Source organism: Tribolium madens, unplaced genomic scaffold (assembly GCF_015345945.1).
Source record: "Tribolium madens isolate multiple individuals breed KSU strain unplaced genomic scaffold, Tmad_KSU_1.1 Scaffold_91;HRSCAF=231;Tcas5.2_LG7, whole genome shotgun sequence".
NCBI classification, from domain to species: Eukaryota; Metazoa; Arthropoda; class Insecta; order Coleoptera; family Tenebrionidae; genus Tribolium; species Tribolium madens.
The window spans coordinates 19,505,855-19,519,065 of NW_025401063.1; the positions used below are offsets into that span (position 1 = coordinate 19,505,855).

The 13,211-nt window shown below is 31.4% G+C and overlaps 1 protein-coding gene across 1 annotated transcript; it reads right to left on the minus strand.

Moving 5' to 3' along the window:
* Window positions 1-3,100: 3,100 nt before the first annotated feature.
* Window positions 3,101-13,195, minus strand: LOC123011965. The gene is made up of 3 exons (XM_044409699.1): window positions 13,044-13,195; window positions 3,545-3,757; window positions 3,101-3,493 (listed from the first exon to the last, which is right to left on the minus strand). Exons 2-3 carry the CDS (start codon window positions 3,752-3,754, stop codon window positions 3,101-3,103), a joined length of 603 nt encoding a protein of 200 aa, XP_044265634.1. The 5' UTR covers window positions 3,755-3,757; window positions 13,044-13,195.
* Window positions 13,196-13,211: the final 16 nt, after the last annotated feature.

A 13,211-nucleotide genomic window follows, 5' to 3' on the forward strand; every position in this document is an offset into this window, starting at 1 on the left:
TGCAACCCAAATTGCAGGGCGTTTAGGCTTGCAATGGCAGCTGTCAATCAACGGATTAAAAGACCGCCTGTGGCGAGGGTCGCTAAGACCACACCAGACCGAACCTTTTAAAATAATCCTAGTAAAATTTTCAGAATGTGCACTTTCACTTATTTTCATATACCATAATAATACTAATAATAATAACAAAATGCCAAGTTGCATTGTTAAATACGTATGAAGATAAATAATCTTTTATAAACCGAACAAAAATAAAAAAAGAAAAAAGACCATAAATGGCTTTATATTCACACAAAATATTTTATTAGACTAAGCAAACACTATACACTATAAAATAAAATTACACATATACATAGTAATAATAATATTAAAAATAATTGATGTAATATGTGTTTATTTAAAAAACAATGACAGTAAGCGAACGTATGTCGTCCAATGTTTAGTCCACAAAGTTTTAATTATTTATCAGCTTCAAAAGTAAATAATGTAATTAATTAAAAACATTCAAAATATTTCGTCTCCTTAATGCAACAACTAGATAACTTGAAATTTATAGTTTTGTGTAACTGCAATTTAAAAATTTAAAAGACAAAAAACTACATGTTGAAAGTAATCAAAAATTATTATTATTGGTCATACAAGTGTGTAATATATACTAAACTAAGTTTTTTAATCTGACAGAAATTTAGGTTTTAGGTTTTTGAAGTATTGTAACAAATACTTTCCTAAAATTTAAGTTATCTAGTTGTTGCAGTAAGGGGACGATTTGTCAAAAAACACTTCTGAGTTTTTTATGGAGATTTAGTAATGCAAAGAGTATTTTGAAAAACCAACTAAAACAATTATTGGTTACGCGTATGCGTTACAAAATACCATCATCACTAGAGTCGAATGAGAATATATAAAAATATAGTACTTGTAATGATATTTTTTCAAAAGTTGGCCACAAATTCTCTTCGCCAGATTTTACACCATGACAAAAATATGACGAACACTGATCATGGCATCCAAATATGTGTTTAGGACCATTTATAATGTCTTTTTTTAGATCACATGTTTTTATGTGTAAGGGGTCAGACTTATTTTTTCTATACTTGACCGCATTTACTACAGCCGTTCGAAATTGTAATACATGCCGTAATAAAATTCTAATTTTTGGGTTGAGTTTTACGCATTTGACCAATTCTTTTAATTTATTACAATAATTTCGCAAGATATGGTTTCTACACTCGATAGTTCTTTAAAATTTCAGGATTAACTAAATCAAATTTCTAACGAATTCTTCTATCATGATAGTTTTCTTAGAAGAACCCAAAATTATGTTAGAAATTAGTCTTTAACTAATAAGCAGTGGTAAATCTCAAAAAATGCAAATTTAGAGCGACATATTTTTATATTACACAAGAGTTTTCTTAGAAAAACTCAATTATTTTCTACATAAAAAAGGCACTTTAGAGAAAAATATATATTTTTTTATTTCCGACGCATACCTGATTTTTTTTAAACTAAAATTATGTTAGAAATTAGTCTTTAACTAATAAGCAGTGCTAATTTAGAGCAACATTTATTTATCTTTTACAAGAGTCGTTTCCCCTAAACGGGAACACACTGTGTATCTGCTTCAAATTCTGTTGTCATTCATTTTGCCTTCTTAAACGTCGAATAATTGGCGAATTAAAATTTGAATGCAGTTAAATGTTCTATAAATTGGCCATAATGCTACTAGACTTCAAAAAAATGTAGCTAAGATATGATCAATTTGAAATTCAACAAAAAGGAAAGTTTCTTGCAGGTACCGTTTGTGTAAAAGCATTATTAGGGGTTAAGCGCTCGATGGGGAGTAATAACGGCTGTAAATCATGGAAGAAACTTGAGATTTTCGATCCAAGAGTAATGGGGGTTGCATCCATTTTTTAAAGTTTCTTTGTAATTTATCTTGTATTATAAAAAAAATTGAACGTAGCGAGGTGCATATTTTAATTATCTACATGTCAATAAAAAAATTGTTTTAAGATGTTGCACCGTTACAAAGAAAAATCTGGGCAAAGTTTTACAATAATGGTAATTTTTTAGAGAATCTAAGTAGTATTTTGAAAAAATTACATCATAGCGGGGTAGGTTATGCTATTATTTACAGATAGAGACGTGGATTTTTTTGTAGAATTAAAAAATACAGATTTTACACATGGGTGAAATTTGTATATTTTCCCGTATAAATTTTACACTAGTGGAGAGCCTTAAAGAAATTTATTCATTTGATTAGTAGGCAACCAATAGTACAACCTATCTTTATTCTTCTTACTTGTTGGCAATTCTGTATAGAATCTGTCAAAATTATGTGATTTTAATAAAGAAATTGACACATTTTTAATTGCAAATCATCATATGTATATTTTTTATAAGAAGTATGTTTGGTTAGTCAATTTAAAAGATATGACATGATAAAGAACCGAAATTAATTAAAGATTATTTATATTTTTTGTCTGATGATTTTAAAGAAGTTTCGCATATTTATCAAAGACCTTCAGATGATGTTTTAATAGTTGTTAAAAATTTATATTATTTAATTGATTTTCCAAGTTTTAATGTTAAAAGTGGATACAATGGTCAATCTATTGAAAATTTAGGAATACCAAAAGGAAAAAGAATTGATGCGATATTTAGAACTTATTCTGGAAAAAACATATATATTTTATGATAAAGTTTTGTATATTGAGTTTGATGAGTGTTTGTTTAGATCAAAGAAAAACGGCCTTATTTCAGAATTATTTACTGGAATACCTCCAAATATAAGCAGAGCATTCAGATATAGAAATTTATATTTCTTTAAAGATAAAATGTTTTATGAATTTGATGATATTTCGAATACATTAGTTAAATCTGATAAATTTGACTTGACAGTTTTTGGATTTAAATGTGGTCTTATCGATCAAATAATAAAACTAATTAATCGTCTGTGATCATTTTCATATGATTTTTTTGTTTTCAATGTTACTCTTATCCACATCATTGATTTGAGTTTGATATAACATTACATTAATTACTCACTTTTTTGAACAGCACCCAATGAAAATAATACACATATTTTTTATATTATCTTTTATTCTTTGATAAAATTAATCAAAGGGATAACATCCTTATTTAAATTTCTGATAAGGAGGTTTTTTCGGGGCAGAGGTATGACACACCATAGAAACCCAATTAATTGTAATGCTTCTAGCTCTAAGTCGCCCTCAACCAGAATAAAAGCTTCGTCCGTGTCGAAAAACGGGTGTGCATGTTGATTTAAATCATTCATCAACGTTAGATAAATACTAAAATATTTGTCGATTTTCCACTCTTCAAGTAGCTCGGGATTATCATTGGCTAACACCATCAATTTGTCTTTGAAGGTCCCCTTTACGTTAAAAAGGAATTCATCTCTGATAAAACGCATGAAACTTCTTATAGTAAGAAGTTTTTGTGACAATAAAACCTTATAGTTTGCTGCGCTCTAAAAAAAATTACATTTTTTTTAAATACTTAATGAAACACGTTAACTTACTAGACGATCTTCCATTTTTTTTATTTCTGCCTCAAATTTAAGTTCTTGTATTTCCAACTCTTGGTCCTTAGTCTTCAACACTTGGTCCTTAGTCTTCAACTCTTGGTCCTTAGTCTTCAACTCTTGGTCCTTAGTCTTCAAGAGAAGTTTCAAAGTATACTGTTGTTCCCCTGATAAGTGGCTCACGATCGACGGCGGTATTTCAGACATATCCTGTTATTTGTGGTTATTTATAAATCAATAATTTACCATTGAAGAACGACACTTAGTCAAGTCAGGCGATTCCCGAAATTGCACGCACGGAAGAACTATTATATGTGCACAACATGTACACGACCACGAACACACCACGAATAACAAGGGCCAAGGAGGCAAAGAACAGATAGATACAAGGAGGGCGAGACTGCGAGACTTAATTTTGACAGATTCTATACATAGGTTCATGAGTCGAAGACGAATTACCAACATTATCTTTACTCCGACTTTGCTTACAGTAGGTTTAACTGTTGTTGTTGTTGTTGGTATTAATTCATATTTTAATCGTTCAGGTCGTCCATATGTATAAATATTGAATTGCCCACATATCGTCTTGAGTCAATTTATCAATATCACCTTTATAATAGGCGTACATAATTGAATTATTATTTGCAGAATGTTCAATACCTAATGTGTGTCCTATTTCGTGTAATAAAACAGTATAAAAATTAGTTTCAKCATCAGGTGTATTGCTTGATTCACCAAAATACCARTTTTYTGATTTATCAAAATGAATTCCTAAACATTCATTATTATTTGGAAAGAAGCCATGTGCTAAGACATTACCTTTTCCGTCAAAACTGCTAGAACATATTCCTTTTTGACAACGTGAATTATGATTATGCTGAAACAACGTGTTAGAAAATGATATAAGTATATCTGGTTTAATACTATTGTACTCAAACTTTAAATTTGAAACAGATTCCCACTGATCAAATGCTTTTTGTGCTAATTCTTTCATCTCGTTTCTAGCTAACGAAAAATACCATTTAAGAATTGTTTTATTCCATTTTTGATAATGAATTCTATAAGGTGTTGGATTATCTTTAACGCCACATCTTGGTTTACTGATAAAAGCAAGTGTTTCTTGATTTAATGTTCCATCAGTTGGTAAATTATAGAATTCTTGAAACCTTATTAATGCTTCATTGGTATGCGAAGCACTAGTCAAAGACGTTTCTGTTAATAATGATCCATTACTCTCTAAATACCCAAATTGTTCTAAATAACTCTGAATCTTCGATTCATCGTAAGGCTTCGCTGTGCTTGTAATATTAATATCATCTGAACTTTTTACAGTAGTGAGAAATAAGAAAATAATATATTTCATTTATTAGAGTAAATATCAAATTAAATAATTGGAATATCTTCAAAAATAATTATATTACAAAAACAATCTTCGCATAATCTTTAGATTTGAAGAGCATATTATCTCTTTGGAGAGACACTCTTTGTTTTTATCGAGAAAATATGAAACAGCGTCATATAACTCATATAACTTATTAATTTTCGATGGATCTGAAAATAAGTAACAGGATAAAATATAACATCATCTAATTTACTTATAGCAGTAATTTCATAGCACTTAGCAACCTTTAAATCAAATAATTTAATTTCCGTTTAAGTGGACTTTTTCTAGGTATTTCTCTCTGGGAAAATAATTAAAATTACTGGCAAATTCCTCTTCACGTAAATTTATTTCTTTTTCATTTATTTTATCAGCCTTATATCACGTGTTTCAAAAATGTGTGGCATAATTTTAACCACGAATACCCCTCTACAAATGAGAATAGAGAGCACAGTATTTGCTGACCTAACTCAAAAAATAGAAAAATTACAGCTTTCCAAAAATCGGTATGGAAAATGATTTTATGGAAATATTTTTGTTATCGTTTATCCGATTATTATGAAACTTTGCATGTTAAGGGACAAAAAGACACTCTTTGATATGGTGTAAACGGAAGTCTTGTAAAACCTATCGATTTCCGGTGACAATGGGACCCTTCCAGTTTTTGGGTCATAACTCCTTTTTTCAGCCTATTAACAGATATTTTTGATGCCAAAAATCAAAAGCCCGATCATTTTTTCATAAAAAAAAGTACTCTTGTTAATATCGCTAAAATGTACCGTTCTCGAGTTATTTCGGTTTAAACAAAACTACACCGCGGTGCAAAATCAAAAAGTATGAATTTTGAGCGTATCATTACCTTGGAAACAATTCACTACGAATGACATAGCTGTCACTGCTGTGACATTTAATGTCAATTTTATTTAATCCAAGGTAAAATTTGATTACTTCTTGATGATCATAGTAAAACACACGATTATGTGTTGGAAGAAACAATGCATTAACCATCCCGGCCATCACAACCTGATCTGAGAATACACCACGGAAATTTTCACACCGTAAAACGATTTTCCCTCCAAATTGTTGTTTTTTCTTCGTATTTCATTATTTGCATTATTAAACTATAAACCAAATGAAAAATTAAAACGACCAAACCAAGAACATAACCTCAACTTTAAAATACTTACTAATGCTGAAATGGCCGACATCCATTTAATGTTTGGAAAATGTAATGGCAATGCGGCTGCCACCAGAAGGCGTTACATCGCACGTTTTCCTAATAGAAGGCCACCTTCTAGAGGATTTATTCTTAGAATAGATCAAAGATTACGTGAAACTGGGTCTTTTCGTTCAAGAAACAGAAATGGAAGACCCAGAGCGGCTAGAACACCGCAATTAGAGGAACGGGTTCTGAATCAGGTGGAAGAGGATCCAACTATTAGTACACGAGAAATAAGCCGGACAGAAAATGTTTCTCATGCTACTGCCTGGAGAATTTTACGTGATCAAAGTTTGTATCCATTTCATCGGGTTAAAGTACAGAACTTCTTCCCGAAGACCTCGAGAGAAGAAGAATGTTTTGCCAATGGATTTTGGAAAATCATCAACACGATCATTCGTTTTCCTCTCATGTTTACGGATGAATCGTGTTTTCATAGGAAAGGCATATTAAATATGAGAAACATGCACGTCTGGGCAGATGCAAACCCGCACGCTGTGTTTATCAATCATACACAGAAAAATTTTCGTGTAAATTATTGGATGGGTTTTCTTGGGAACCATTTATTAGGTCCATGGAGATTGCCCGATATCTTTAACTGGGCAAGAATATCTAAATTTCTTAGAAAACCACCTGCCAGATGTTCTCGAGGATGTACCTCTCGCTGAACGAGTTAATATGTGGTTTATGCAGGATGGTGCTCCACCACATTTTGCTGTTGAAGTTTGCCAGTGGTTGCAGCAAAACTTTGCTGCAAGATGGATCGGAAGGGGAAATGAGGCACCACATTTCTGGCCTCCAAGAAGTCCGGATTTAAATCCTTTGGATTTTTACGTGTGGGGAACGATTAAACAGGAGGTGTACAAAACTCCTGTAGGAAACCTCGACGATCTGATGGCACGTGTCAACAGAATAACAACAAATATGAAAAATTCACCTGCTACGTTGGAACAGGTCCAGCAAAATTTTTTGAAAAGAGTTCGAGCATGTTTGGAAGCCAATGGTGGCCATTTTCAGCAGTACCTGAATTGAGTAGTTATGTTGTGTCCAAATGCCCTTTTTAGGGCTATCAAAAATTTCAACACAATTAAAAAAGGTTTCACCATTTACGAGTACGAACACGATKTAATATTTTGCAATTATTCAACAATCAATTTCTTTTCTAAAAGTAAAGAGTATAATATTTGAATCATAACTCATTTAATCATTGAAAACAAGTCACCAGAAATAAGTATGATTAATATTTTTTAAACATTGTGACTTTATTATTCAAATCTTTGTTTTTTGCGCTTTACGAAACAGCACAAGCGCCATCTAACGGCATTTGTTCCAATTGTGCTATTGTTCTTGACGTTCTTGTAATTTAAAAAAAATGTAGATAAACATTAAACGTGCCTTATTCTTTACAAGTTTTAACAACAACAAATTACCATATGCTACTTCAAATGGTTGATAAGGCTTTTTTTTAWTTATTACAGTTTCAGTATTTTAAAGTTGAGGTTATGTTCTTGGTTTGGTCGTTTTAATTTTTCATTTGGTTTATAGTTTAAAAATGCAAATAATGAAATACGAAGAAAAAACAATAATTTGGAGGGAAAATCGTTTTACGGTGTGAAAATTTCCGTGGTGTATTCTCAGATGCTGTTGTGATGGCCGGGATGGTTAATGCCAGCTTATGCATTGTTTCTTCCAACACATAATCGTGTGTTTTACTATGATCATCAAGAAATAATCAAATTTTATTTTGGATTAAATAAAATTAACATTAAATGTCACAGTATTGACAGCTATGTCATTCGTAGTGGATTGTTTCCAAGGTAATGATACGCTCAAAATTCATACTTTTTGATTTTGCAGCGCGGTGTAGAGTTTTGTTTAAACCGAAATAACTTGAGAACGGTACATTTTAGCGATATTAACAGTACTTTTTTATGAAAAAATGATCGGGCTTTTGATTTTTGGCATCAAAAATATCTGTTAATAGGCTGAAAAAAAGAGTTATGACCCAAAAACTGGAAGGGTCCCATTGTCACCAGAAATCTATAGCTTTTACAAGACTTCCATTTACACCATATCAAAGAGTGTCTTTTTGTCCCTTGACATGCAAAATTTCATAATAATCGGATAAACGATAACAAAAATATTTCCAAAAAATCATTTTCCATACCGATTTTTGGAAATCTGTAATTTTTCTATTTTTTGAGCTAGGTCAGTAAATACTGTGTTCTCTATTCTCATTTGTAGAGGGTTATTCGTGGTTAAAATTATGCCACACATTTTTGAAACACCCGATATATTGGAAAAATACCTGATACAGAATACTATGGTGTTAATTCTATGAAACCAAAAAAAAGGGAAGAGTTTTTAGAATGGCATAAACAAAAAAGAAAAGAAAATTATTTGTTTGATTTTAAAAAAGAACTTTATGATTATTGTAATTCTGATGTTGATATATTAAGAAAAGGATGTCTTGAATTAAGAAATCAGTTTCTAGAAATTGCGAATATAGATCCTTTTAGATATATTACTATTGCAGGTGTTTGCTTGGCTATATATAGATCAAAATATATTAAGAAAGATACAATAGCTGTTGTTGATAATCCGAAAAAAGATCAATATTCTCAACAATCACTTTCATGGTTAAATAGTTTTCATAATCCAAATATAAAACACGCATTAAACAATGGTGAAGGGAAAATATATGGATCAAAAGTTGACGGATTTGATAAAAAATCCAATACTGTTTACCAATATCACAGCTGTTTTTGGCATGGTTGTACTAAATGTTATAGTTCAGATTTTATTAATAATAAGAATGAAACAACTATGGAAGATCTTTATGAGAAAACAATAGAAAGAAGCGAGGAATTAAAAAAAGCTGGTTATAACTTAATAGAAATGTGGGAATGTGAGTGGACGAAGTCAAAAGAATATAAGAAAGAAATGAAACAAATTGAAGAAGAAATTAAGGAATTGGAAGAACTTAATCCTAGAAACGCATTCTTTGGAGGAAGAACGAATGCAACAAAATTGCGCGTTAAGGGGAAGAATATGAAATATATAGATATTCGCAGTTTATATCCAACAGTACAATGTTACGATCATTATCCAGTTGGACATCCTACTAAAATATTCAAACCTCGTACGTATAATTCAGATTGGTATGGTTTAATAAAATGTGCAATTTTACCACCAAAAGGTTTGTATCACCCCGTTTTACCTGTTCAGAATAAAACCAAATCGGTGATGAAAAACTAACATTTCCATTATGTCAATTGTGCGCAAAATTAAATAATCAAAAAGATAAATGTTCTCATACGGAATCTCAAAGAATTATCAGAGGAACCTGGTGTACCAATGAAGTAAAAAAAGCAATTGAAAAGAGTTACAAAATAATAACTATTGATGAGGTTTGGCATTTTTACAAAAAATCATCAAATTTATTTAAAGGATATGTGAAAGCGTTTATGAAAATTAACTTAGAAACAAGCCCTTGGCAGGATGATTTTGAATCAGAAGAAGAATATAGAAAAGCTGTAAAAGAAAATCTAGGTATTGAATTGGGTAAAATAGAAAATAATCCTGGAAAGAGGGCTGTTGCGAAAATATGCTTAAATTCCTTATGGGGTAAATTTGGGCAAAGACAAAATATGGGCGCAACAGAATATGTTACAGATGTTAAAAAGTTTTATGAAATTTTATTAGACGAGAAACTTGATAATATACGTATAAACGACATAAATGAAAATATGTTACAAATTGATTATAAGTTAAAAGATTGCTATATAGAAAATGATTTCAATACCAATATATTTATAGCTGCTTTTACAACTGCAAACGCAAGACTAATAAGATTATACGAAATGTTAGATAAATTAGGAAAAAGCGTAGTATATTATGATACAGATAGTATTGTATATATAGATGATGGAAAAAACACTGTTAAAACAGGCTGTCTATTGGGAGATTGGACAGACGAATTAGGTAAAGGCGTATGGATAATAGACTGGATATCAACAGGCCCAAAAAGTTATTGTTATAAGACTAATACAGGTAAAGTTGTTTGTAGAATAAAAGGATTTACGTTAAATTATGAAACGTCCAAAAAAATTAATTCCGACAGTATAAATAATATTTTAGAAAAGAAAGACAGTATAATCAGTACACAATATAATCGAATTACCAGAGATACTAAAACTAAGGAACTCTTAAATAAAATGGAAACAAAAGAATTTGGTTTTGTTTATGACAAGAGGGTTATTTTAGAAAACTTTGATACAATATACCGTTTGGGTATTAAAGAAACAAAAATAAAATATGAAAGTTTAAGGATAACACAATCATGGCACAATTATATAGGTATGATCTTGCGCATTTTCCAACTCATATGATTCTTTTAAATAAATTTCATCTATTTTTGACATAAGTAGTTCTATAATTATGCTAATGCTCTATTACTGCTATAACAGGGTAAAACTAATTTAATAATAAATACCGTTTTTATTTTAAAGTCGTTAACCTTGTAAAACAGGGCAAAATCTTTGAAAAATGTTAATATTAAAATATAAAGTCCATTTTTTTTTAAACAATTGTCAATGTCAAAATTTCCTCAAAAACCAGACTGTACTACCCTAAAATCTTTTTTTCGGAACAGTTGTTTATTAAAATCTCCCTAGATTAGGTTTGAGGTTATGTTAGTAATTTTCAAATGCCAGAAAAGTTTCAAGTGGAAGCAATTTTTTTACCAAAAGACAAGAAATAAAGATGGTAAGGACACGGAAACATGCAACTCCTAACCGGGAAAAATTTATTTAATGGGTAATTTAAATTTTTACTCATTTTCAGAATCTGATTCAAAATTTTTAGACCACCAATCGTCTTCAGAATCTGATTCTGGAGAAAGGTGAATCATTATTGGAGGAATATAATAAAATACTGGACTAGTCATGCAATTTATTGGATGCCGTTCTTTTTTAGGAGTTTTTACACAACCAAAATTATCAAATTCATGAAGAATTTTAACATGGTTGGTTTTTTGTCTGCATATATTCACAAAATCTAAATATAGCTATTTGTCTTATTATGTTAAGGTTCAGATCCTTGCTTTTAGAAACTCATTTTTGTAAACGACTCTTCTTGAGATAAAACACAATTTCATAATAATGTATTCGAACAATTATTATAATTCAATTAACTCGTACGAGAGCTAGGCTTATCGTATTAATTTCCTCAAAAACGGCAAGATTCACAAAAAAGACTGTAACCGTACCATTTGTATTTAATTATTCGGTAAAATGTGTTGCCTATGCATTTTTGAAAATTTTATTTGACTCTGCGGTGACGGATCACGCCACAGTGGGAAAGGGGGGATTTTGTGTTTTTTTTTGGGTTTTTCGAAAAGTGGGAAAACAAAGGAAGGTGTGGCAGTCGTCGTTAGGCAGGCGAAGAGTGAGGAGAATTTTGTTGTTTTTCCTTTTTGAATTAAATTTTGGAAATTGTTGGGATGTCGACTACACCCGGGGGACTTCCATCGAGGAAGAGAAGGAAGCGTCGTCACTTGGAGGATGCTGCAGAGGAGACCGTGGGGCTCAGGAAGATAAGACCGGACGCGACAGGGGGTATGACTAATTACGTCACCAAAAACGTAAATTCTGTATCGATATTACGTGAAAATTGTGCCTAAAACATTGTTTTCTTCATAATAATCATGATTGTTGTTAATTTGCCATGAGTTTTGTAAATGGATAATTCGTCTGGTAAAAGATTAAGTTTTCGGGTTAGTTTTATGTAACGCGAGATGAAAAGTTAAAACTTCTGTAGCTTCTCCTGGTTTCATGCATGCTGCATTGCGTTCTGTCTTTTACTGTTCTTTACTCTCCTTTAATTGGGCAATCATATCAGCAAAGTCCCGGTAGCTGATAAGTAATAACGCTTCCACGTACACAGGGCACAAAAGAGGAGCTTGTCGAAAAAGGACGGTTTTTGCCCACTAAAGAGACCATAGGTCCAATACCATTGTCGACTCGACAGAGTTGTAGGGTTTCGAGACGCGATTGTTTGATTGATTGAGAGTCCTTGATATATGTTTTTTTCTTCCTTTCTCCTTCGAGATTGGGAGATGGCTACAGCGGTATCGGGAATTGTGTTGTAGATTTTTGGTACATTGGATTCTAGGTTTTCACAGTAAAAAGAAAAGAAACTGTTTCATAAGAATGCCTTGATTTGTTTTTCTGAATGTATTTATTAATTGTTCGAGTTTTTCTTTTGTTGTGACATAATTTATTTGATAAATTCATTACCAGCGAATTTCCTATTGTTGTTTTATTTAATTGTTGAATTATACTTCATATAAATAAAACATTAGTGTTTTATTTCTTGATTATTTAATTTTACTCCCATCCGTTTGTTCAGTGCTTCGAGGAAACGACGAAGGATTATTACGAATAAACTAACAACCACAACGTAGGGTTATCTTATTTTAAAAAAGGGTCCAAAACTACGCCGATCACACGTCATGAGCAATTCTCCCGCTCAAATTTGAATTTTTCTAGCGCATTTTGAAATGCCGCCATTGAATACAAACTGTAAGGTTAGAAGACCTTTCGTAATAGTTCCATTCTAAAAGGCCTCTGTTCGGAGCAGCGTAGGTATTCCTGCTATCCGCAACGTCACAGAAATAATTCTAATACCAACCAATTCCATCTTCAACATTTTCTGTGCTCTTTAAGTTGTACTTTCAATATTAAATTTAAAAGTAATTGCGGCTTCAGTAGCGCAAGCGCCTTTGGAACAAAACGGCTGGCATTCAATTGACATTTTACCTTGCCAACGTAATAACATCAAATAACCAACATGACAACACTTTGACAATTGTTTTTTAAAAAAATGGACTTTACCTTAAAAATCAGTGTTTCACGATTTTTTCTGCTTTTCTGTTTACCCTTGAAAATCGGGGTGTTTTCTGCACACTACATAAGAATTAATCATAGCATTTTATTGTAAAAACAGTACAAAACACACTTAAAATTTGGAAAAATTACGATCAGAAAATGTGACAGCTGTCG

Excerpts from the sequence above, each read along its gene's own strand:
- LOC123011965 (XM_044409699.1), bottom strand. The coding sequence starts at position 3,754 with ATGTCTGAAATACCGCCGTCGATCGTGAGCCACTTATCAGGGGAACAA. Across the intron at positions 3,494-3,544 it reads AAAAAATGGAAGATCGTCTA|AGCGCAGCAAACTATAAGGT; the intron begins GTAAGTTAACGT and ends AATTTTTTTTAG.